This window comes from Hypanus sabinus, chromosome 25, assembly GCF_030144855.1.
Source record: "Hypanus sabinus isolate sHypSab1 chromosome 25, sHypSab1.hap1, whole genome shotgun sequence".
In the NCBI taxonomy this organism is placed as follows: Eukaryota; Metazoa; Chordata; class Chondrichthyes; order Myliobatiformes; family Dasyatidae; genus Hypanus; species Hypanus sabinus.
The window spans coordinates 10,480,698-10,507,527 of NC_082730.1; the positions used below are offsets into that span (position 1 = coordinate 10,480,698).

Here is a 26,830-nt window from a genome sequence, read left to right on the forward strand (position 1 = left end):
TACCTAAAGCTGTTGCACTGGGTCAGTTCCACCCTCTCGACCCCAGTGATACAAACAAGCTGGAATTCTTCCTTGGTTGCAGAGGATGACTTCTGCGCCTTGGCGTCCCCTTCGCTCTCCGCGGAGCGTTGCAGAACCGCCGTCCTGGCCGGCAGATCCCACTGTAGATCTTGTCTGCCCAGTCTGCTGCAGCAAACTTCGCATGCCAGGACAGGTATGTCTCTATTTTACCGGGGTATGAGGCCACTGGCTGCCCTCACTGGGTTTAGCCCATCTGTTGAGGAAGTGCTGCGTGCTACTCATCTCTGAACACCCCATACTCTTCTATATATATCATTATAAGCTATTTTATATATAAATACATATATATTTGTACATAGGTACAGACAACACCAAGAATATAAATTATGTATTAAATTGGACCATGCAGTGAAAAATTTTAAAATAAATACAGTGCAAACACAATATTTTCATGCAACTGAAAACAAAAGAACACAAAGACAATCAAAGGTGAGACCTTGGCAATGCAGGAGGTGGTTCCATTGCTCAGGTAGGGTTTGGGTTGTGCAGATTGGCTCAAGAAACCAGCTTTTGTGTCCAGAAGAAGGGCCTTGGCCCAAAACGTCGACGGTTTACTCATGTCCGTAGATGCTGCCTGGCCTGCTCAGTCCCTCCAGCATTTTGTGTGCGTTACTCAAGAGTGGTTGTAGGGAAGTCATAAACGCAAGAGATTCCGCAGATGCTGGTAATCTGGAGGCTCGCGCACAAAAATGCACGAGAAATTCAGCGGGTCGGGCAGCATTTGTGGAGAGAAATAAACAGAATCTGAATCAGGTTTGAGATCACTGGCATATGCCATGAAATCTGGCTTTTTTGTGGCAGCAGGGCTGTACAATACATAAAAATACAGTATACTATAAATTATAATAAATACACATATATATAAATTAAATTAGCAGTGAAAAAATTGTGAGGTAATGTTCATAGATTCAATGTCCAATCAGCAGTCTAATGGCAGAAGAGAAGAAGCTGTTCCTAAACTGTTGATATTTTTGGCCCAAACGATGACTGTTTATTCCCCTCCATGGACGCTGCCTGACCTGCTGAGTTCCTCCAGCATTTTGTGTGTGTTGTGGGAAAGTAGCTGTTCCTGCATATACAGACGTGTAAAACTAAAAAAAAAGAATCAGCAAGCATTGGTCCTTTGCAGATTGCTTCAAGAGAGATTATATTCAGCAAAAAGGAAATGGCTGAGAAGTGAAACAAAGTTTACAGTGATAGAAACATAAAGGAGAGAGTGTGGCCCTTCGGCACTTCATGCATATACTGACTCTCTATACAATCCCATTTACAAGCCCTTTGACCTGCAGCATGGCATGGGAGTTCAAGCAGAGCTTCAGAGATTTCTTAAATATTGTGAGAATATCTGGTAAGATGGTAAATTGGTTTATTATTGTTTTATTTTATTTAGAGATCCAGCACAGTAACAGGTCCTTTCACTCTAGCACTGCCCAATTATACTCATGTGACCAATAAGCTACTGGCCCTTACATGTTTGGAATGTGGAAGGAAACTAGAGCACCAGGAGGAAACCTACAGAGTCATGAGGAGAAGGTACAAGCTCCTTGCAGAGAGCTGCAGAATTGAACCCGGGTTGCTGGGACTCTAATTGCATTATGCTAACCACGGCACAACCATCACAGCCAACCCCCTTCCCAACTATTATTTTGTCACATCAGTATATCGAGGTAGTACAAGAGAAAACAGCAACAGAATGCAGAATAAAGTGTTACAGTTGCAGAGAAAGTGCAGTGTAGGCAAACAACAACTTGCAAGACAGTAACAAGGTAGATTTTACCGTACAAGTTGACCGTTCAATTGTGTTTTAACAGGGGAGTAGACGCTGTCCTTGAGCCTGGTGGGATGTGCCTTCAGGTTTTTGTGTCCTCTTCTCAAGGGGAGGTGGGAGAAGAGAGAATGCCCAGGGTGCTCATACGAGCATCCACCACCTGCTCCCGTGGCTTCACATTACCCTGATCGGGGGGCGAAGCAGGTGCTAAACCTTGCCCAAGGGTGACCTGCAGGCTAGCAGAGGGAAGAAGTACCTGACACCTCCTTTGCTGGTGACGTATCTCCACCTCGTCACCTGAAAATAATAACTAAGTTTGTGCAAAAAATGAGGTAATGTTCATGGGTTTATGGATCGTTCAGAAATCTGATGACAGAGGGGAAGAAGCTGTTCCTGAATTGTTGAATGTGCATCTTCAAGCTCCTGTACATCCTCTTTTTTTTTATGAAGTGCAATTGTGAACAATAGGTAGATGAGAAATGCTGATCAAATCAACTAGTTCCTAAAGAGAACTCTGATAGGCCAGTCAGATGGTTCACTGCTGCTCAGCGATAGAACACAAAAAAATCATTTGTACAATTAAGAAACATCAAAAAATAGTAGAAATACTGGAGTTATGATGATTGTAATAATGGAAAGAGGGCATATGCATTGTGAAATTTGTTGTTTTGTGGCTTCAGTATATTGAAAACATAAAAAATTACTGTAAGTTACAGCAACAAGTATAAAAAAAGTCATCATCATTACGTGTTGTGTCACATGACATCATCATTATGGGCCATGTCATAAGACATGGGCGATCATGGTCTATCCATGACTATGTTCTTGGCATTTTTTCTACAGAAGTGGTTTGCCATTGCCTTCTTCTGGGCAGCGTCTTTACAAGACTAATAACCCAAGATATTATCAATATTCTTCAGAGATTGTCTGCCTTCAGAGAGTGGTCACATCACCAGGAATTGTGATTTGCACCAGCTGCTGATTCGACCATCCACCACCTGCTCCCATGACTTCACATATCCATGATCAGGGTGCTAAGCAGGTGCTACCTCTTGCCCAAGGGTGACCTGCAGGCTAGCAGAGGGAAGGAGTGCCTTACACCTCCTTTGGTAGAGACGCATCTCCACCCCGACACCCAGAAATAAATAAATTAATAGTGGAAAAAATTAGCTGTATTCGTGGGTTTATGGATTGTTCAGAAATCTGATGGTAGAGGGAAAGAAGCTGTTCCTGAATCATTGAACGTGGGTCTTCAAGCTGCTGTGCCTCCTCGATTGTAATAATGAGAAGAGGACATGTCATGGACGGTGAGGGTTGAACTGTTGACTTGGAATCAGAATCAGGTTTATCAACACTGACATACGTCATGAAATCTGTTGTTACGCAGCAGCGGTACGGTGCAGAAGTCTATTTTTAAAATTTCTTGAAGTTACAGAAAAGGTTATGTGTAAAATCAAATAAGGAGAGACGCACAGACAGAGTCCATGAATGTTGGGCAGGGTGTCTACGATGGACCGATCTGTGTCCACAACGCTGCAGTTGCTTGAGATCATGGGCAGAGCAGTTGCCATACCAAACTGAGATGCGTACCGAGAATAGGATGGGGAAAGGAGAACAACTAGAAATAATATTTCTGCCAATGTCTGCAATGTCCAAGGTGAGTGAATCTGTACATCTGCGGGGCGCTGGAGGCCAAAGGCATCCTCTCCTGGGATGTGAGTACGTATGGTGCTCTGGGAGGGAGGGAGGGACAGGGTTTGTTTCGCTGTGGTTGCTTTGTCGCTCGGTATATTCTGTCTTGCTGTGCTCTGTGTTGGAGGCCTGCTGTGTCGACACTGCAGTATTTGTGATACTTGCCTCCAGCACAATCTTAGGTTGTGTTAGTTTTAATGTAGCTGGTGCCTTTCACTGTACGAGATAAATTAATCTGAATCTGAACAGAGGGCAACAAAACCTGTGTGGATGAAAAACTGATAGAAAGTAGCATTATTTATTGAGGAATACAGTGCAGAACAGGCCCCTCCAGCCCAACGAGCTGCCCTTCCCAGCAACCCATCAATTTAATCCTGGCCTAATCATGGGACAATTTACAATGTCAAATTAGCCTACCAACCAGTATGACTTTGGACCATGGGAGGAAACCAAAGCACCTGGAGGAAACCCACGCGGTCACAGGGAAAATGTACAAGCTCCTTACGGACTCCGAATTGAACTCCGACCTCCAATGCCCTGAGCTGTAATCGTGTCGCACTACCCACTGCACTACCATGGTGCCCAAAGTGAAGGGAAAGGATTGGAGGAAATAATGGACTGGGAGCTGGTAGTAATGGACCTGGCTCGGGGCACCACAGTAGCCATAGCGATTAAAGCAACACTATTACAGCTCAGGGCATCAGAGTTCAAAGTTCATTTCTGGTGTCCTCTGTAAAGAGAATGCCGCACCAAACCAGACAGTAATGGCTGATATGAGGATGCTCTCTATGATGGCAGTGTAGAATTTCATCTGTATGTTCTGGGGGAAGATGGAATTTTACCAGTCGCCACGAGAAGTGTATCTCTTTCTCCCCTGGTCCACTCTCCTCTCCTGTCAGATTCCTTCCTCTCCAGCCATTTATCTTTCCTACCCACCTGGCTTCATTTATCACCTTCTAGCTATCCTCCTTCTCCTCCCCCCTCCTTTCCAGTCCTGAAGAAGGGTCTTGGCCTGAAATGTTGACTGTTTATTCCTGCCATAGATGCTATCTGCCCTGCCGAGCTCCTCCAGCATTTTATGTGTGTTGCTCTGGATTTCCAGCCTCTGCAGGATTTTCTCAGATTTGCTCTGCCGAGCCTTTTTGTTAATGACAGCTGCCTATGTCCAAGATTTAGATGATAGGTTTGGGTTTAATTACGACACTAAGCTAGGTGGCAGTGGTGTTTTAAGAGAATAGAGACAGGTGGGGGGTATAGTAGATGGAATACAATTGAAGAGATGTGAGAGCTTCACAATCCGAGTCATATTTATTGTCATACGGACAAGTGCATGTATGCACAGGTGGAATGAAAAACTTGCAGCAGAATTGGAGTGACAGGGCAGAATTCACAAGAGCCAGAATCAGGTTCATTATCACTGACGCTCACTACTGTGCATATACGGTAGTGTACAAAACTCTGAGGGACATGCAAAAGAAAATGTAGAGCAAAGATGCTTTCAGAAATAATGAAATGAACTGTTTCTAAATATCAAAAAAATTACTATAAATAGCAATTACCAGTAAAAAACTGAATCAAGTCAATATTGGGTGTGATCCCCTTTGCCTTGAAAGCTGCATCAATTCTTTCAGATACAGTGCCGTGCGGTTTTATAAAGACATCAGCTGGTAGGTTGTCCCAAGCATCCTGGAGAACTTGCCACAGTTATTTGGTTGTCATGCTTGCTTCTGTCTCCCCAGGTAATCCCAGACATCCTCGATGATGTTGAGATCAGGGCTCTGTGGAGGCCGTACCGTTGGAAACCGTATAAAATATGTTGTGTGCTTAAGACTTGTGCACAGTACTGTATGTGGTGAAATTTGTTGTTTTGTGCTTCAGTACATTGCAAACAAAAAAATTACTGTAAGTTACAGTAGCAAGTATAAAAATTAACTCATTACATAGCATGTCATATGACATCATCATTATGTGCTGTGTTGTATGACATCATTGTGAACCATGTCATGTGACATGGGCAACCATGGTCTATCCATGACCATGACTGTTCTTCGCAGCTTTTTCTACAGAAGTGATTTGCCATTGCCTTTTTCAGGGCAGGGTCTTTGCAAGACTGATGAACCCAGATATTTTCAATACTCTTCAGAGGTTGTTTGCCCGGTGTCAGTGGTCGCATAACCAGGACCTGTGATTTGCACCAGGTGCTTGTATGACCATCCACCACCTGCTCCCATGGCTTCATATGACCCTGATTCAGGGGGGCTAAGCAGGTGCTACACCTTGCCCGAGGGTGATCCACGGGCTACCAGAGGGAAGGAGAGCCTCGCACCTCCTTTGGTAGAGACGCATTTCCACCCCACCACCCAGAAATAAATAAATTAGTGGGAAAAATGAACTGTGTTCATGGGTTTATGGATCGTTCAGAAATCTGATGGTAGAGGGAAAGAAGCTGTTCTTGAATCATTGAACATGGGTCTTCAAGCTCCTGTGCCTCCTCCTCGATTGTAATAATGAGAAGAGGACATGTCATGGACGGTGAGGGTCCGTAATGTGATGGATGCTGGCCTCTTGAACTGTTGACTTGGAATCAGAATCAGGTTTATCAACACTGACATATGTCATGAAATATATTGCAGTATGTCTAAAATATACTTTTTAAATTCCTATAAGTTAAAAAATGATGTATTTATATAATTAAATAAGTAATGCAAAAAGAGAGCAAAATAGTGAGGTAGTGTTCATGGATTCGTACACCGTTCAGGTATCTGATGGCAGAGGGGTGGAAGTTGTTCCTGAATCATTGAGTGTGGGTCTTCAGGCTCCTGTACCTCCTCTTTCATTGTAATAATGAGAAGAGGGCATGTCATGGATGATCAGGATCCTTAAAAATAAATGAAACACAATTTTTACAAAACAAAAACACAATTGAAGGAAAGGCTAAGAGAGCCCATTTGGTGTGTTGAACAAAAATGTTGAGTATTTTCTCAGAGAGCTCGAGGAAATGATGTGGTCAGTAAAGGAGGTTGACAGTGCACCTACACAGAGCTATCAGAGGCACAGAGGCCATTTCAGTAGGCAACTGGAGTGTTGATCTTCGTGAACAGGGTTAAGGTGCCTTACTAACATGATAGGCAACTGCTTGGGTCCATATCTGGAGTATTGTGCACAGTTTTGATCAGATACAGAGCAGGGATTCCCAACCTGTAGTCCTCGGATCCCTCAGATTTCCGGCATCTACAGAACGTCTTCTGGGGCAGTGCCTCCAATAGATGTTCTCAGTGGTGGGCAGTGCTGTGCTCTGTCAACTATACTCTGCAGCCTCTTGTTGATTGTCAGAATTCTTGTAACCAGGCAGTGATGCAACCTGACAGGATACCTTTAACAGTCCATCTCTAGAAATTTTTAAGACTATTTGCTGACATTCAAATCTTCTTAAGCTGCTAAGTAACACCTTGGTATGTCTTCCTTGTGCTGGGCCTGGGACAAGCCTTTCAAGATGTTAACGTCTAATACAATATCACATTTCCCAGAAGTATCTTTAAAAACTTCAACGTCACCCTTGAAATTTCCAGATTCCTAGAAATACCCACCTAGCATATGTTTAATTTTTGTTCAAAGGTCCAATGTTCATTTATTATCAAAGTATACAACTCTGAAATTCTTCAGTTCTGTGCTTTAATCCAAGGCCCTTCCGGCCCATGGGTGAATCAACCCCGTTTTTCGCTAATTTTCTAGCTACCTGTTCCTTTATATTTTTAGGCTTGAGTAATAAATCTGTACCCAAATACTTGAAAATTCAAGTTTATTGAATGGAAACACTCCATTTTAGCCTACAGCACAGAGGGATCTGCATAACCTACTGAACTCAATCAAATGAAACTGTACTACGGTGTTCTACATAGCTCAGATGGACTGAGAGAAAGAATGATGACGCTGGTGAAATACAGTGACAGCTTACTGGCAGCAAACAGAACTACAAAATACTATATTAATCACACATTTTCAGGAAAACAGTCACTGCAATCAATAGCCTGCAACTTCCCTTTTGGAGATGAGTTTTTGAACCGCCTGTATGATCTGGCATTTTTGTGGTGAACTGAAGTCTCAAAGGTACAGGACGGTTGCAGCCTGGCATGTAGGATGAATTGAGTTGTCGGGGCCTGGGCACCAGAGCAAGGAACCAGCCAATGTACAGCCATTGCTGGAGCAGAGTTGCAGCCAATCAAAGCGATGGATCCAAACTGAGGCAGGGCCTGTGCCCTAGAGGAACAAGCCAGTGATTGACAAATTTAACCATGGTCAGACTGTCAAGGCCGTAGGTAAGGGATGGGCTGGTGTTCAGCTGGCTGCTTGGCAAGATTTACTCGGCTCTGTGCTGAAATGAGACCATGGCCTGCAACTAATGGGCTCCTCGATCGGCTGTGACTGGCTTCCTGGCTGTGAGCTCACTTTCATGAACTTCAGTTCTCAATGTTTTTTGCTACTTTTATTTTTTGCGCAATTTTTTTTCTTTTTCTCTTGCACATTGGGTGTTTGCGGGTCTTAATGGGTTCTACTGGGTTTCTTTGTCTTGTGTCTGCACAAAAACAAATCTCAAGGTTGTATATAGTATACATACTTCAATAATAAATGTACTTGGAGCTTTGAACTTTGGATGTACTGTGTAAGTTTTTTGCACAGAGAGTGGTGGGTGCATGGAACACCCTACCAGAGGTGGTAGTGCAATAAAAACTCTTAAGAAACTCCTAAATAGGCATATAGATGGCAGAAAAAATCTCCTATGTGGGAAGGAAGGGTTAGATTGATCTTAGAGTAGGTTAAAAAAGTTGGCACACCATTATGAGCCAAATGGCCTGTACTGTGCTGTACTGTTCTACGTTCTATGTTCTAAGTGATGTACTTGTTCAGCCAGTTGAAGAAACAGCTGGTTAAATTGGTGGTGTCTGCGGCCAAATCAGGATTATTGTGATTGTGCAGGCAGCGATGTGCCTAATAGGAGCTGCGGTTCACAATGGTTTCTTATGTTTAATCCCACTCTCACTCCTGCTGCGGACTGGCTAAGCTTTGAAAGTGGCTGCTTTGGCAGGCTGGAGCGATTTGATCCCGTTCAACCACAGTTTGAACACCATATCCCCAAAGGAACATATGCCACAAGAACAGATGTGATAGGTAGGCATACATCACTTCAGCCAAACAGAAGCCCAGATGGGCTGGGGCAGACAACTATTTCAAAAACAGATCTAAACTTAAAAATAAAAATAGTCAGGTGGATAAGCATACACTAATCTGTTTTTTATTTACTTTTAAACCAGTTTTGCATTCATCTGTGAAAGCAAATGATTTAAAATAACCTCTTCTTAAAAATACACTCTAAAAACTAACATATATATAAAAAGACTTTAAAATGTAGGACACTGTATCACAGTACAAGCCCTTTAAGCCTTAGAACAATAACATTAAAGATCCTTACGAAAGATTGAGGTGCAGCTGGAAGGACAGACAGACTAACGCCAGCATCCTGGAGGAGGTCGACACGGTCAGCGTCTCCACCTCGATAAAGCAGCACCAACTCCATGTCATTCAGATGCCTAACTCACGTCTCCCCAAACTGATCCTTCGCTCCCAGGTCAGCGAGCTCCTGGCGGGCAGAAGAAACATTCCAAAAATAACATCAAAATCGGCCTGAAGAAATTCAACATGACATCTAAAAGAACTGGTCAAGAGATACCCTGGTAAGGAGATCTGTTCAAGAGGGAGACGCACCTCCGCCATGCCACAGAGAATGAGCAGTGGCTGCAAAAGGAGAGGCTGAACAGCCAAAAGACCCAACCGCCAACCACAGCCGCTGCTTACTCTTGTCCACACTGTACCGGAGTATGTGGGTCCCAGATCGGCCTGTCCAGCCACCTGAGGACCCACCAATAGACAACCCCTTAGGAGATCTTCATACTTGACTCAAGTGATTGTACTGCTACTACAGGGCTTTGTCCCACAGTGTTGTGGCACCTTTTAAAGTACTCTGAGATCAATCTAGCTTTTCCCTCCTACGCAACCTTCTATTTTTCTATCATCCATCTGTCTACCTAGGAGTTTCTTAAATGTTCCTAATGTATCTGCCCCTACCACCACCCCTGGCAGGGTGTTCCACATACCCACCACTCTCTGTGTAAAATACTTACCTCTGACATCCTTCCTATACTTTGCTCCAGTCACCTTAAAATTACAACCCCTCATATTAACTATTTCTGCCCCAGGAAAAAGTTTCTGGCTATCCATTTGATTTATGCCTCTTACCATCTTATACGCTGCTATCAAATCACCTGTCGCCCTCCTTCACTCCAAAGAGTACAGTCCTAGCTCGCTCAACCTATCCTCATAAGATATCTCTCCAATCCAAACATCATCCTGATAAATCTCCTCTGCACCCTCTTCCATATCCTTCCTATAATTAGGGGTGACCAGGACTGGAGGCAATATTTGAAATTATCTCCTCTTAAAAATATGCTTTGAAAACAAAAATATTTTTATCTTTCCAACCGGGCTTTGTATACTGAGCTTTAATGGGAAAAGAGTGGTTGAGAGGGTCTGTGAATATGATTTTTTATTTTTAATTTGAGATACAGTGTGGAATAGGCCCTTCTGTCCCTTTGAGCCATGCCGCCCAACAATCCCTGATTTAATCTTAGCCTAATCACAGAGCAATTAACCTACCAACCAGGAGGACTCTGGACTGTGGGAGGAAACTGGAGCACCCAGAGGAAACCCATGCGTTCACCGGAAGAACGTACATGCTCTTACAGGCAGCGGCAGGAATCGAACACAGGTCTCTGGTACTGTAAAGCACTATGCTAACCTGATGTTGCAAAGGAGCAGGCACAAAGATTCATAGCTCTTCCAGAGACGGGGACAGAGATGGGTTGATCACAGTGAGCTGGGAAAGGACAAGAGATGGAGGAATTCAAACATGGTGAACCTCATGTGGCAGTGAGTCAGTGAGTGGGGTGGAAGGACATTGGTGATAGTGCTGCTCCACTTGAGGAACTGAGATACAGTGACAGCTCAGCCTTTACTCCTTGGAGACCGAGGGGTGATCTCACAGAGGTGTGTAAAATCATGAGGGCCAGAGCTAGGCTGAGCGATCATTTTTCTAGGATTGTTGAATCAAAAACTAGAGGACAACGTTTTAAGGTTAGAGGTGAAGGTCATTAAGAACTGGAGGGCAACTTATTTATCCTTGGAACCAGATGCCAGAGGAAGTGGGTGAGGCAGGTACATTCAATATGGTATACTGTATGTGACAGACATTTAGAGGGATATGGGCCAAGTGCTGGGAAATGGAATTAGCTTGAAAATCCATCCTGGTCAACATGGATACGTATGGGCCGAAGGATGTTTTTCCATGCTCTATGACTATCTGTGCTTCAGATCAGAATTGGGTTTATTATCACTGATATGTGACATAAAATTTATCATTTTGTGCAACAGTACAGTGCAAGACGTAAAAATAACTACTATAAATACAGTGCAATAGTGACCATATAACCTTATGGCCTATGAACATATTAGCAAATAAACAAATATTTTATTTAGTTCTCTGGCCTCTTTTCACTGAGATACTGTAATGATTGCTCCAAAGAAACAATTAATTGATGTGAAGAGAAACTGCAAATACAAGACAGACAGATACTGTAGATTATAATGAGAACATGAGTTGTAGAGTCAAAGAGATAGTCTCACGAACACACCTTGTGTTTTTTTTCCCATCTGTTTTCTATTTTGTCTGTTAATTGATGTATTTGGTTGGTTTTTAACTCTTCTGGCCGACTGCACACTGGAACAATATCTCATGCCCCACTACACCGGACTGTTGGAGGTAGCCTTGCGTTAAGCTTCATCGCTTTCTAGGGCAAAACATACCTTCACAGGATAAACAACTTCATTTGGGAAGCAAGGGCCATAGAAAATCTAGACTGTTGCTTGCATTGGTAAGTCCATATCAAGCTTGTGTTACTTAATTAGTTATTGATAAGTTGCTTTCTAGCACTCTCTCAGAGAGTGATCGAAGTACGCCATAGGGGCAGCGCGGTAGGTAGTGGCTCCTGTCACTGTCAGAAAGTAGCTTGTTCATTCTCACCATTAGTTTGTGGGTCCACCATTCCAAAGATGAACAGATTAGGGTTAGCAAGTTTTGGGCATGGCATATTGATGCTGGAAGCATGGTAACACTTGCGGGCTGCCCCCAGCACATCCTCAGACAGCATAGGTTGTTAACGCAAATGACGCATTTCATTGTATGTTTCGAGGTGCACGTAATAAGTGGTGAAAACGAAAATCCAGTCACGATCATTCCAAATGCAAGCAATGATGAAAACCGTACAGAGTATAGAATGTATTTGCCGCACAAGTTGATAGGCTGGTTAAGAAAGCGTGTTGGCCTTCATCAGTCGAGGATTGAGTTCAAGAGCCATGAGGTACTGTTGTGGTGGTGATTGTTCATCATGTCCGACGATCTCAGGAAACTTGCGCAAGAGAGCTTTTAAGGTTCCACTTTCTCAACCACATAAGTTTGGGTCCAGCAGTATGAACAAATGTCACAAATTGAGTTCTTCCTTGGTCACAGTGGCTTTATAAAACCCTGGTTAGACCACACTTGGAATATTCTGTTCAGTTCTGGTCACTGCTTTATAGGAAGGAGGTGTAAGTTTTAGGGAGGATGCAGAGGAGATTTACCAGGATACTACCTGGTAGAGCGAGCATGTCTTATGAGTGAGTAGAGCTTTTCTCTTTGGAGAGTAAAAAAGGATGAGAGGTGGCTTGACAGAGGTGTACAAGATGAGGAAAGGCATAGATTGAGTGGTTATGTCTGGCTTGGTATAGAAACACTGATACCCAGGAATGGAAAATTCTACAGAAAGTAGTAAATACAGCCCGATCCATCACAGGCAAAGACCTCCTCACTGTCGAGTGCATTTTCATGGAGCACTGCCATGAGAAAGCAGCATCCATTATCAAAGACCTCCATCATCCTGGACTTGCTCTGTTCCGCTGCTGCCATTGGGAAGGAGGTACAGGAACCTTAGGTACCAGACCACCAGATGCTATTACCTTACAACCATCAGGTTCCTGAACCAGTGTGGATAACTTTATTTATTGAGATACAATGCACAGTAGGCCCTTCTCGCCCTATTCACAGGACAATTTACATTGACCAATTAACCTCCTACACTTATGTCAGCTCTGAACATGCACAATTTGCCTTCTTTTGCACATTGGCTGTTTATCAGTCTTTGCTTACGTATAGGTTTCACAAGTTCCATTGCATCTCATGTAAATGCCCGCAAGATTATGAAGCTCAAGGTAGTGTATTTTGACATAATGTTAAATTTACTTTCAATTTGGCTTTGACTTTTCCCCATTGTGAAAATAGCTAATGCAAGGGGCCATTGGTTTAAGGTGATTGAAGGAAGGTATGGGGGGGAGAAAAGAAGAGTCTGAGGTTGTTTTTTTTTTAAACATATAAACACAGAAAGTGGAGGGTGCATTCATCGCACTGCCAGGGGCTGAGTTAGATATGAGGAACATTTAAGAAACTCTTATATAAGCATATGTATAATTGAAAAATGGAATATTATGTGGGAAGGAAGTGTTAGATTGACCTTAGAATAGGCCAAAAGGTCAACATGACATTGTGGGCCAAAGGGCCTGTACTGTGCTGTAATGTTCTATGTTTTATGTAATATTGCATTTACAGACAAAGCGCACTGCAGGTAGATAACTAACTTTCAAGGGCCCTCATGAGGTGGAGTGAGAGATCAAGAAATCAAAGTCAAAGTCAAAATAGTTATTGCCATGTGCACAGGCACATGGTAGCCATGACACTATTACAGTCTGGGGCATTGTAGTTTGGAGACCAATTCCAGTGTCATCTGTGACAAGGTTTGTATGTTATTCCCGTGACCACAAGGGTTTCCTCCAGGTGCTCCAGTTTCCCCCCAAAGTCTGAAGACATACTGGTTAAGAGGTTAATTGGTCATTGTAAATTTTCCCGTGATTAGGCTAGGGCTAAATAGGGGAGTTGTTGGGTGGTGTGGCTTGGTGATCCAGAAGGGCCTGTCCTGAGCTGTATCACTAAATAAAATAAAATAGAGACCTCTGCTGTTTGTGATATACATAAATGACCTGGATAAAAACATAGATGAGTGGGTTAGTAAGTTTGCAGATGATGCAAAGATTGGTGGAGTTGTGGATGGTGTAGAAGGCTGACAAAGCATACAGCACAATGTAGACCAGTTGCAGATATGGGCAAAGAAATGGCAGATGGATTTTAACCCAGAAAGATGCGAGGTGTCGGACCTTAGTAGGGCAAATTCAAGGAGACAGTACAGTGTTAAAGGCAAGGTCTTTAACAGTGTTGCTGAGCAGTGAGATTTTGGGATTCAAATAGGGTAGTTAAGAAGGCTTGCTTTTGTTAGTCAAATTGTTGAGTTTAAAGTCAAGAGGTTATGTTGCAACTTTAAAAAAAACTCTGGTCAGGCCACATCTAGAGTGTTGCAAATGTTCTGGTTATCCCACTATAGGGAGGATGTTGAGGCTTTGGAGGGGGAGCAGAAGAGGTTTACCAGGATGCTGCCTGGTTTAGAGGGCGTGTGCTGTCACGAGAGGCTGGACAAATTTGTGCTGTTTTCTCTGGAGCGCCAGAGGCTGAGGGGAGACTGATAGAGGTTTACAGGATTATGAGAGACAGGGAGCATCTGTTTCCCAGGTTAGAGATGTCTAATACCAGTGGGCATGCATTGAAGGTGAGGGGGTTAGGTTCAAGGGGATATGAGAGGCAAGTTTTTTTTACTCAGATGCCTGGTACAGTAAAGAAGAAGAAAGCCTTTAACTCCGAGTGGGGTCATCGGGATGCCGGCATGACGGCATTTTGTTTTTTTTAGCAAGCTTTCTTATTTTTACGAGGTGGAGTTGCTAGCTCGACACCCAACCCAGCACAGATGGAAAGCATGCAAGGGAGCCGGCTGGATTCGAACTTGTGAGCCTTGCGCTGACGCCACTACACCACCAGCCAGCTACCTGGTATTGTGATAGAGACAAATACATTAGAGGCTTTTGAGACATTTAGATTGGCACATGAATGTGAGGAAGATGGAGGGATGTGGACATTGTGTTGTTAGGAGGGATTAGTGTTTTTTTTTAATTTACTTTTTAGCTGAGGTGGCATAACGTTGTGGGCCAAAGGGCCTGGTCCTTTGATGTACTATGTCCTAAATAAAATACACATGTGCAAGATGCAATGAGAAACTTACTGGCAGCATCATTGCATAACATCAGATAGGCAGCATTCACAAGAAAAAAGATAAGCATAAATTACGCAAGTATTTTTGCACTTTATCCTACAAGAGGTCCATTCAAGAGAATTACAACACTGGGATGGAAACTGTCCAGGCCCTGGTGATGTGTGTTCTCACACGTTATCTCCTGATGGGATGGAAGAGAGAATGTCCAGTTGGTTCAATGGTTCCTTTTAATATCAGAGAATGTATGCAATATGGAACCTGCTATTCTTACTCTGCAGACATCCTCAAAAGAGGGAAAAACCCAAAGAAAGAACAGCAGAAAAAAAATGCAAGAACCCCAAACCCCTGACCGCTCCCACGTACAAGCAGCAGCAAAGCATCGACCCTCCCCTCCCCCACTTAATCTAGCATAATAGAAACATAGAAAACCTACAGCATAATACAAGGCCCTTCGGCCCACAAAGCTGTGCCGAACATGTCCCTATCTAGGGTTACCCATAGCCCTCTATTTTTCTGAGCTCCATGTACCTATCCAGGAATCTCTTAAGACCCTATCATGTGTCTCCACCACCATCACTGGCAGCCCATTCCACACACTCACCACTCTCTGCATAAAAACTTTCCCTGACATCTCCTCTGTACCTACTTCCAAGCACCTTAAAACTGTGCCCTCCCATGCTAGTCTTTTCAGCCCTGGGAAAAAGCCTCTGACTATCCACACAATCAATGCCTCTCATCTTATACACTTCTATCAGGGCACCTCTCATCCTCCGTTACTCCAAGGAAAAAAAGGCTGAGTTCACTCAACCTATTCTCTTAAGGCATGCTCCCCAATCCAGGCAACATCCTTGTAAATCTCCTCTGCACCCTTTCTATGGCTTCCACATCCTTCCTGTAGTGAGCTGACCGGAACTGAGCACAGTAATCCAAGTGGTCTCTGACCAGGTACTATACAGCTGCAACAATACCTCTTGGCTCCTAAACTCAATCCCACGATTGATGAAGGCCTATGCACCATATGCTTTCTTAACCACAAAGTCAACCTGCACAGCAGCTTTCAGTGCCCTATGGACTTGGATCCCAAGATCCCTCTGATCCTCCACACTGCCAAGAGTCTTACCATTAATACTATATTCTTCCATCATATTTGACCTACCAGAATGAACCACCTCACACTTATCTGGGTTGAACTCTATCTGCCACTTCTCAGCCCAGGTTTGCATCTTATCAATGTCCCACTGTAACCTCTGACAGCCCTCCACACTATCCACAACACACCCAACATTGTGTCATCAGCAAATTTACTAACCCATCCCTCCACTTCATCCAGGTCATTTATAAAATCACAAAGAGTAAGGGTCCCAGAACAGATCCCTGAGGCACACCACTGGTCACCGGCCTCCATGCAGAATATGACCCGTCTACAACCACTCTTTGCCTTCTGTGGGCAAGCCATTTCTCGATCTTGGATCTCATGCCTCCTTACTTTCTCAATAAGCCTTGCATGGGGTACCTTATCAAATGCCTTGCTGAAATCCATATACACTACATCTACTGCTCTACCATCATCAATGTGTAGAGTCACATCCTCAAAATTTAGTCAGGCTCATTATACACGACCTGCTCTACTGCTCTACCATCATCAATGTGTTTAGTCACATCCTCAAAATTTAGTCAGGCTCATTATGCACGACCTGCCTTTGACAAAGCTATGCTGACTATTCCTAATCATATTATGCCTCTCCAAAGGTTCATAAGTCCTGCCTCTCAGGATCTTCTCCATCAACTTACCAACCATGCATCAACATTTCCACCACCCACCATGCAAGCCACAGCAAAGCCCCCAAAGAGGCCCTGGTATACAGTACATCAAAAACAATTATAAATACTAAATTAAATATAACTGAATATAACAAAAACACTGACAATTCAACATTCAAAAAGAGACACATATCACTCCTTCCACAGCAAGAAGGGAGGCAGTCGCTGCTTCGATATTACAGTCACAGTCTGAAGAGTCGCTTTTTATTTCGAATTCCACGACTCGAGAACCAACAACAAACTCTCACTCACCATCGAGGAAGAGAGGGCGATCACCCGAGTACAGAGGCCTCCGACAGCCTCCCTCGCTGTCCCGAAGTACGGGCTCCCGGCGACGCTTCAGTTTGCGACGCCGACAAGAATTCATGCCCACAGCACCTCACCCCGAGGACACCTGGCTTCGGGCCATGCCTGGACATTATTGAAATCATGGCGAGCTCCAAGAGCGGGAATGTGCCACTGTACAGAACTGTGGTTTGAATATTATGTTGGTTGCTCCCCTGAGGTAGCAGGAAGTGGGAATTGGAGATCTTCCCTTCTCAAGGCTTGTGATCCTTTACCTGCTGAGAGTGCAGATAGGTCTCAATGTAATCTCTCATTGAAGAGATCATTTCCACGAGTGTGACACTTCCTCAAGGCCATGTAGACTTTAGAATACAAACCTTGGGGTTGTGACTTGAACCACTACCACATCTCAAAACCCAACAACACAAGGGATTCTGCAGACGCTGGAAATCCCGAGCAACACACAGAATTCTAGAGGAACTCAACAGGAGGGGAATAAGCAGTCAACATTTCCGTCTGAGACCCACCATCAGAACTGGAAAGAAAGGCAGCAGAGGCCAGAATAAGAAGGTGAGAGGGGGGGATGGAGTCTAAGCTGGAAGGTGATGGGTGAAGCCGGGTGAGGAGGATGGAAGGTGGGTGGTGGAGGGAGGGGGGATGAAGTAAGAAGCTGGGAGCTGATAGTACTGGAGAGTGGACCATGGGAGAAATGGAAGGAGGAGGGGACTCAGAAGGATGTGATGAGAAAAATAAAGAAAAGGGGTAAGGAAGGACCAGAATGGGGAATGGATAAAGAGGGGAGAGGGAGAAATTACTGGAAGTTAGAGAAATCAATGTTCATGCTATCATGTTGGAGGCTACCCAGATGGAATACGAGGTGTTTGTCCTCCATCCTGAGAGTGGCCTCATCATGGCAGTAGGGGAAGCCTTAGACTGACATGGCAGATTAGGAATGTGGAGGAGAATTAAAATAATTGGCCACTGGGAAATCTTGTGTTGTGGACAGAACACAGCTGCACAAAACCACTGCAATTTTGCCATTGATAATTTAATGATAATTTATCTCACGTGTCAAAGTAATTAGACATTGTGAGGAGCTGTCAAAATAACCTTACATGAACTACGATCAACCAGGTGCCTGGTCATTTTGAGAACTTCACACTGATAGCAATTGCTTCTCATTTTTTGAGGAAGAGTAGATATTAGAAAGATGTTAATTTGGGTTCTGCTCGAGTTGGTCTAGAGTTTCCGAAGGCTGAACAAAGCCCAGATAATTAACGCAAGTCAAGGTTGGGTAGTTCTGAAAAAACAATATAACAGCAGCAAATATATTAGTTTAATAAAAAGTTTTTATTTGTAAGTATATCCTAATTAAAAGGCTAAAAGCATGTACCACCAGCAACGACAGCTTCTATCCCTCTGTAATAGTCAAGATCAAAGTAAATTCATTATCAAAGTATCTATACCTTACCATATACTACCTTAAGATTCATTTTCTTGCAGGCATTTAAAGAAAAACAATAGAATTAGTGAAAAACTATGCATAAACTGCATGGTAGCATAGTGGTTAGCACAGCACTTTACAATTTGGTTTCAATTCCAACCGCTGTCTGAAAGGAGTTTGTACTTCCTCGTTGTGACTGCGTGGATCTCCTCCGGGTGCTCCGGTTTCCTCCCACAGTCCAGAGACGTACTGGCTGGTAGGTCAATTGGTCATTGTAAATTGTCCCAGGGTTAGGCCAGGATCAAGTTGGGGGATTGCTGGGTGGTCTGGCTCAAAGGGCCAGAAGGGCCTATTCTGCATTATAAATAAACAAATATTGACAAGCGACCAATGTGTAAAAGACGACAAACCGTGCAAATAAAAAATCATAAATACTGAAAACATGAGTTGTAAAGTCCTTGAAAGCGAGTCTGTAGGTTGTGGAATCAGTTTAGTGTTGAGATGAGAACCTTTCCACACAGGTTCAGAAACCTGTTTGAGGAGTAAATGTTATTTATTTATTGACTGAGACAATAGGACAACTTACAATGACCAATTGATCTACCAACCGATACGTCTTTGGACTGTGGGAGGAAACCCACGCGTCACAATGAGAAAGTACAAACGTCTTACAGACAGCGATGGGAATAGGCCCTTCTGGCACTTCAAGCCTCGCCACCCAGCAATCCCCCGACTTAATCCTAGCCCAATCACAGGATAACCTACAATGAACAATTAACCTACCAACCAGTATGTCTTTGGACCGTGGGAGGAAACTGGAGCACACAGAGGAAACCCACACGGTCACAGGGACAATGTACAAACTCTTTACAAACAGCAGCAGGAATTGAACCTGGGTTGCCTGTACTGTATGGCAATATGCTAACAAATTCAATAATGAATGTCATGGAGTTAGACTAATACAGGACAAAAACAACACCTTTAGTCCAATTTGCCTGTGTTGACCAAACTAACCTAGCTTATCCCATTTGCCTGCATTTGGGTCATATACCTCTAAACCTTTCCTATCAAATCTTTTTAAATTGTCTTTCTAATTATTGTGAATTAAATGAATGGTCACTCAATGTAAAATATGGGATAACTCAAACTTTTAGCAATTACTGTCATTATTGGAATGGAACATGACAAAAAGATGCCCTAGACTTTGATCAGGGGAGGTTAAGTCAAAAGCAATTGCTGCAATTTATATGGCAGATGTTCAAGGCCTGGACAGTGCAGGTGTCTGCCATCTGAAAAGCTACTCTCAGTTGTAATTCAATGTACAATCACCCTTCTCTCAATAAACCACCAAAGTGTTGTCAAGCGTGCCATTAGCTGGTGCTATGGGGCAAGAACAGTCAGAGAATGGCAAGGATAGAAAAGACAAAATCCAGTATCCCAGATTCTAACACCTTTCTTTCCAAAATCCTCGAATTCTGGAAACATTGGAGGACTGTGGGTGGCAAATGGCTCAATCCAGATAAGTGTGAGGTTGCATTTTGGGAAGAAAAATGAGGATAGGACTTTCACAGTGAACGGTCAGTCCTTGCGTAGTGTTATAGAATAAAGAGATCTCAGAGTACAAGCACACGTGGTTCCCTGGAAGTGGTGTCACAGGCGGACAGCAGAAGATGTTTGGGACCCAGGTCCTCATCAATCAGGGTAATGAGAACAAAAGTCAGAATGGATAGTTTTCCTTGTACAATACATAGATCAAAGTTCAAAGTAAAATTTATTATCAGGGCACATACTGTATGTGTCACCACATACAAGGGGTGATTGATATGTTTGTGGCCCAAGTTAGGAGTCATTTTTAGAAAACCTAGCACATTTATTTTTCAACATAGTCCCCTCCTACATTTACACACTTAGTCCAGCGACCGTGGAGCATACGGATCTTGGACCTCCAGAAAGTGTCCACAGCATGAGTGATTGATAAGTTTGTGGCCTAAGATAGGAGATGAGTTATATAGCCCTTGTTACATGCAAATGCAGTTCAACTCTTTGAATGATTATGCAGAAAGTTCAAATTTGATAACTCATCGGGGTGATTAATAAGTTCGTGGTTTAAGGTAGGAGATGAGTTATTAACTTCAAACTTTCTGCGTAACCACTCAAAGAGTTGAACTGCATGTATATGTAACAAGGGCTGTATAACTCATCTCCTATTTTATGCGACGAACTTATCAATCACTCATGCTGTGGACACTTTCTGGAGGTCCCAAGATCAGTGTGCTCCACGACCGCTGGACTAAGTGTGTAAATGAAGGAGGGGACTATGCTCTAAAATAAATCTGCTAGACTTCCTAAAATTGGCTCCTTCTACCTTAGGCCACAAACTTATCAATCGCCCCTCGTACAAACCACATTCATTTTCCTGTGGGCATACTCTTCAAATCTATAGAATAGTAACTGTAAACAGGATCAATGGATGAGCAAGTAGAGCATAGAAAACAAACTGTGCAAGTGCAATAAATAATGAGAACATGAAATACTGTAACAAGATAAAGAGTCCTTAAAATGAGATCATTGGTTGTGGGAACATCTCAATGGATGAGTGTAGTTATCCCCTTTTGTTCAACTGCCTGATGGTTGAGGGGTAGTAACTGTTCTTGGCCTTCTACCTCATGGCAGCAGCAAGAAAAGAGAATGGTCTGAGTGGGTGGTATTCCAGTGTTTCATGTAGATGTGCCTAATGGTTGGAAAGGTTTTACCCATGATGTATGGGACCAAATCCACTACTTTTTGTAAGGCTTTCCATTCAAAGGCACTGGTGTACCCATACCAGGCTGTAATGCAGCAAGTCAACACACTTCCCACCACACATCTATAGAAGTTTGTCATGCTTTTTGATGACATGCCAAATCTTCGCAGCTGTGTACATACATCTACTGATGCCTCTGGACACATCTTCAGTGATGTTTCTGGAATCATCAGGTGTTTCGGGTCTTTCAACATCATATACCCTCCTCTAGGTGACCCAGCTGGGGCTGCTCAGATCCCAGCTTGTGTCCAGATGGCTAGCTACTTATGACTCTGTGGCTCCCCTCTTTTGAGCCACAGCCATCTTGAGGCCCTCTGTGCCACATCAGTGGTACTGCAGATGGCTCTCCTCTTCCTCTCTCCCTCAATGCCCAAATTGCTGAAAGCTCTGGCTAAAGAATGGGCTGCGAATCCCCTACAACCAACTTCCACTGGGAGACACCTCACTCCCCATCCAGCCTGTTGACAGTTGCTGACCAGTCCTGCGTACTTAGAGAGCTTCCTTTCAAAGGCCTCTTCCAAGCAATCTTCCCATGGGACCGTCTGCTCCAGCATCACCACTTGCTTGGTAGATTCAGACACAAGGACAATGTCTGGTCGCAGGGTGGTGGCTACGATGTGGTTGGGGAACTTCAGCTGCCGTTTGAGGTCCACCAACAGCTGCCAGTTCCTTGCAGAGGTCAGGATGCCTGCAGTTGTTCTTTTGGCAGGTATTGGCTGCTCCCCAGCTCTGACAAAGGCAATGGCCAGCTTGTAGGGTCGGGACCACTTCGCCCACTCAACTCCTGCGCTGATGACTTCAGCGATGGTCTTCAGGATGGTCACAAACGCCAAAGGAACTAGAGGCGCCGTAGATGCTGCAATGCCCGGAGTACAGTGTACAGTCTTGGTTAACCTGTTACAGGAAATCATTAAGTTGGAAGGATTTACATGAACCTGAGGGCCCCGAGTTAATGGGGAGAAGTTGGACAGGTTAGGTCTTTAATATTTGGAGCGTAGGAGGCCGAGGGTGTGCATACACTGCATTGGTGTACAAGATCATGAGGGATGTTGGTAGGAGCAGTCGTTTTATTGCAAAATGGTTTTATTTCACATTTTTATTCCTTCCAGCAAAAAGGAAGGAAAAACTAGAGGGCATAGATTTAATGTGAGAGGGAAAAGACTTAACAGGGACCTAAGGGGCAACTTCCTCACACAAAGGGTGGTGATGGTTTGTCTATGGACCAAGCTGCCAGAGGTGGTGACTGAGGTGGGTAAATTAACAACACTTAGCAGACACTTGGACAAGAAAGATATTGGTTTGTTATGTATGTATTCACCTGTACCATGATTCAGTGAAAAGCTTGCCTTGCATATTGCTTATACAGTGAGATAGTACAAGGCAACAGTAACAATGCAGAGTAAAGTGTAACAGCTACAGAGGAAGTGCAGGGCAGGTAGACAGTACAGTGCAAGATCATAATGAGGGAGATTGTGAGGCCAAGAGTCTATCTTGTTATACAAAAGGTTTGTTCAAGTGTCTGATAACAGTGACTTTGAGACTGGCAGTACATGCTTTCAGGGTTTTTTATTTTCTTCCTAATGGGAAGAGAATGTCCAGGGCGGGTAGGATTTATAATTATGCTGGCTGCTTTACTGAGGCAGTGAGAAGTGTAGACATGGTCCATGGAGGGGAGGCCAGCTCCTGTGATGTGCTGAGCTGTGTACAGTGGCCAGACCCAGCCATGATGTATTCATAGAAACATAGAAAATAGGTGCAGGAGTAGGCCTTTCTGCCCTTCGAGCCTGCACCGCCATTCAGTATGATCATGGCTGATCATCCAACTCAGAACCCTGTACCTGCTTTCTCTCCATACCCCCTGATCCCTTTAGCCACAAGGGCCATATTCTAACTTCCTCTTAAATATAGCCAATGAACCGGCCTCAACTGTTTCCTGTGGCAGAGAATTCCACAGATTCACCACTGTGTGAAGTTTTTCTTCATCTCAGTCCTAAAAGGCACCCCTCTGTCTCTCTGCACTTGTTCCCATCCCCCTGCCACATTAGTTTAAAGCCTCCTGAACAGCAGTAGCAAACGCTCCCCCTAGAACATTGGTTCCAGTCTAGCCCAGCTGCAGACCGTCCTGTTTATACCAGTAACACCTCCCCCAGAACTGGTTCCAATGCCCCAGGAATTTGAATCCCTACCCCTTGCACCATTTTTCAAGCCACATATTCATCTGAAGTATCCTCCTATTTCTACTCTGACTAGCACATGGTACTGGTAGTAATCCAGAGATTATTACCTTTGTGGTCCTACTTTTTAGTTCATCTCCTAACTCCCTAAATTCAACTTGTAGGACCTCATCCCATTTTTAACCTAAATCATTAGTACCTATGTGCAGCACAACCACTGGCTGTTCACCCTCCCATTTCAGAATGTCCTGCAGCCACTCAGAGACGTCCTTGACCCTTGCACCAGGGAGGCAACATACCATCCTGGAGTCTTGTTTGCAGCCACAGAAACGCCCATCTATTCCCCTTACAATTGAATCCCCTATCACTATAGAACTCCCACTCCTTTTCCTTCCCTCCTGTGCCAGAGCCACCCATGGTGCAATGATCTCAGCTGCTGCTGCCCCCCCCCAATGAGACATCTCCCCCAACAGTATATCTGTTTAGGAGGGAGATGACCTTAGGGGACTCCTGCACTACCTGCCTACTGCTACACTGTCTAGTGGCCACCCCTTCCCTTTCTGCCTGTGTAGCCTTTACCTGCAGTGTGGCCAACTCACTGAACATGCTATTCACAACTTTCTCAGCATCACAGATGCTCTAGTATGAATCCAATCACAGCTCCAGATGCTCAATACGGTCTGCCAGAAGCTGCAGCTGGACACACTTACTGCACACATAGTCATCAGGGACACTGGAAGTATCCCTGATTTCCCACATGTTGCAAGATGAACAAACCACAGGGCCAATCTCAGCTGCCATGACCTACCCAATACTTGCCTCAACTTTTGAAACTTTCTCCTTTGAAAGGAACTTACCCAGCCTTACCTCACTTAGAGTGAAGCTCATCCTCAGCCTCTCAAGTCAAAGCCTCACATCTCCACTCCTTCACTGGCTGCTTTCCATATGCCACTCTGCTTGAGGTAACCCTCTATTTATTTGTTTGAGCTTTTCAAACTGCTTGGTCACCTGACCTCAATTGCCCAATCAGCTGCTTTCTGCTGAATCTGAGCTATTCAAATCTTGATTGACTTGATTGCACAGTCCAACTGCCAAAACTGCCAGAATCTCTCGAGTCAAAGCCTCACATCTCCACTCTTTCAGTATTGGGACTGCTACTTTTTACATTGTCAATGATTTGGATGATGGAATTGATGGATTTGTGGCAAAGTTTGTGGATGATACGAAGATAGGTGGAGGGGTAGGTGGTGCTGAGGAAGCAATGCGATTGCAGCAGGACTTAGACAAATTGGAACAATGGGCAAAAAGCGGCAGATGGAATATAGTGTTGGGAAGTGTGTGATAATGTGGACTATTATCTAAATGGGGAGAATATTTAAACTTCAGAGGTGCAGAGCAACTTAGGAGTCATCGTGCAAGACTCCCAGAAGATTAATTTACAGGTTGAGTCTGTGGTAAAGGAGGCAAATACAATGTTGGCATTTAGTTCAAGGGGAATAGAATATCAAAGCCAGGAGATAATGCTGAGGCTTTATAAGACACTAGTCAGGCCGCACTTGGAGTATTGTCAACAGTTCTGGGCCCCATATCTCAGAAAAGATAGAAAGATAGAAACATAGAAAATAGGTGCAGGAGTAGGCCATTCGGCCCTTCAAGCCTGCACCACCATTCAGTATGGCTGATCATCCAACTCAAAACCCTGTACCTGCTTTTTCTCCATACCCCCTGATCCTTTTAGCCACAAGGGCCATATCTAACTTCCTCTTAAATATAGCCAATGAACCGGCCTTAACTGTTTCCTGTGGCAGAGAATTCCACAGATTCACCACACTTTGTGTGAAGAAGCTTTTCCTCATCTTGGTCCTAAACGGCTTCCCCTTTATCCTTAAAGTGTGACCCCTCATTCTGGACTTCCCCAACAATGGAAACAATCTTCCTGCATCTAGCCTGTCCAATCCCTTTAGAATTTTATACATTTCAATAAGATCCCCCCTCAATCTTCTAAATTCCAGTGAGTATAAGCTTAGACGATCCAGTCTTTCTTCATATGAAAGTCCTGCCATCCCAGGAATGGATCCCAGGATGTGTTGTCATTGGAGAGAATCCAGAGAAGGTTCATGAGGATAATTCCAGAAATTAAGGGGTTAACATATAAGGACCATTTGACAGCTTTGGGCCTGTGCTCACTGGAATTTAGAAGAATGCGGGGAGATCTCATTGAAAACTACCAAATGTTGAAAGGACTAGATAGGGTGGATGTGGAGAGGATGTTTCCTATGGTGGGGTATCCAGAACTAGAGGACACAGCCTCAAAACTGAGGGGGTGACCCATTAGAACAGAGGTAAGGAGGAACTTTTATAAGTAGAGAGTAGTGAATTTGTGGAATGATCTGCCACAGACTGCGTTGGAGGCCAAGTCCAAGCATATCACTAAGGCTGAAGTTGATCGTTTCCTGATCGGTCAGGGCATCAAAGGAAATGGCAAGAGGGCAGATGTATGGAGTTGAGTGGGATCCGGGATCAGCCATGATAGAATGGCAGAGGAGACTCGATGGGCTGAATGGCCTAATTCTGCTTCTATCCCTTATGGTCTAATAGAAACCCATATCAGAATCAGGTTTATCATCACACACATATGTCATGAAATTTGTTTTTTTTTGTGGCAGCAGTACAGTGCAATACATAAAATTACTACAGTACTGTGCAAAAGTCTTAGGCACCCTAACTATATATATGTGCCTAAGACCTTTGCACAGTACTGTACATGGAAACGTACAGTGAAATGCATCATTTGCATTAACAAATGTAATAGTTAACAAATGGGGGTGTATGCTGGGGGCAACCCGCACGTGTTGCCATGCATTCTGGCACCAACCTAGCATGCCCACCATGCTTGGCAGAACAACCTCTCAATCCCCTGCTTTATGCTGCAGTAGTTCAGGGGGCATTTATCGTTCTCCGCCTTCTCAAGGGCAAAGAGGGATCAGCAACAAAAGCTGGCATGTGAAGGGTGCCATATAAATGAAGAAAAAGATCTAGGGGAAATTTCCACAACTTTACCTTAAATTTCCACTGCCATTTCTGTGAAAAAGTCCTTCCTCATTTTCCTCTGAAAGGCATCTTTCTAATTTTAAGAATGTGGATTCCCCTTTCAGATGAAATAATTTTTCACACACTACTGTTTCCAAATACTTTATCACTTTACTCAATTGAATTGTCCCCGTCTAAACCGGAGGAGATAGAAAAATTGTGAAACCTTTCATACATACTTGGAGAGGGTTCAAGGGAGGTTCACAAAAATGATTCCAGGATTGAGCAGCTTGTCATATGAAGAGCATTTGATGGATCTGCACCTGTTTTCACTAGAATTCGAAGAGTGAGGGGTGACCTAATTGAAAGCTATCGAATGGTAAAAGGCCTTGATAGAGTGGATGTGGGGAGGATATGTCCTTTGGTGGGGTTGTCTAG

The 26,830-nt window shown here is 43.8% G+C and overlaps 1 protein-coding gene across 1 annotated transcript in view; it reads left to right on the plus strand.

The window, feature by feature from the left end:
- Positions 1 to 3,441: 3,441 nt before the first annotated feature.
- The window catches only part of LOC132380998 (G1/S-specific cyclin-D2-like), a 133,827-nt gene continuing 110,438 nt past the window's right edge, over positions 3,442 to 26,830 (plus strand). The window contains exon 1 of the mRNA XM_059950055.1: positions 3,442 to 3,506. Coding sequence (XP_059806038.1) covers positions 3,450 to 3,506 — 57 coding nt within the window. The 5' untranslated portion in view covers positions 3,442 to 3,449. The remainder of the gene's footprint in view (positions 3,507 to 26,830) is intronic.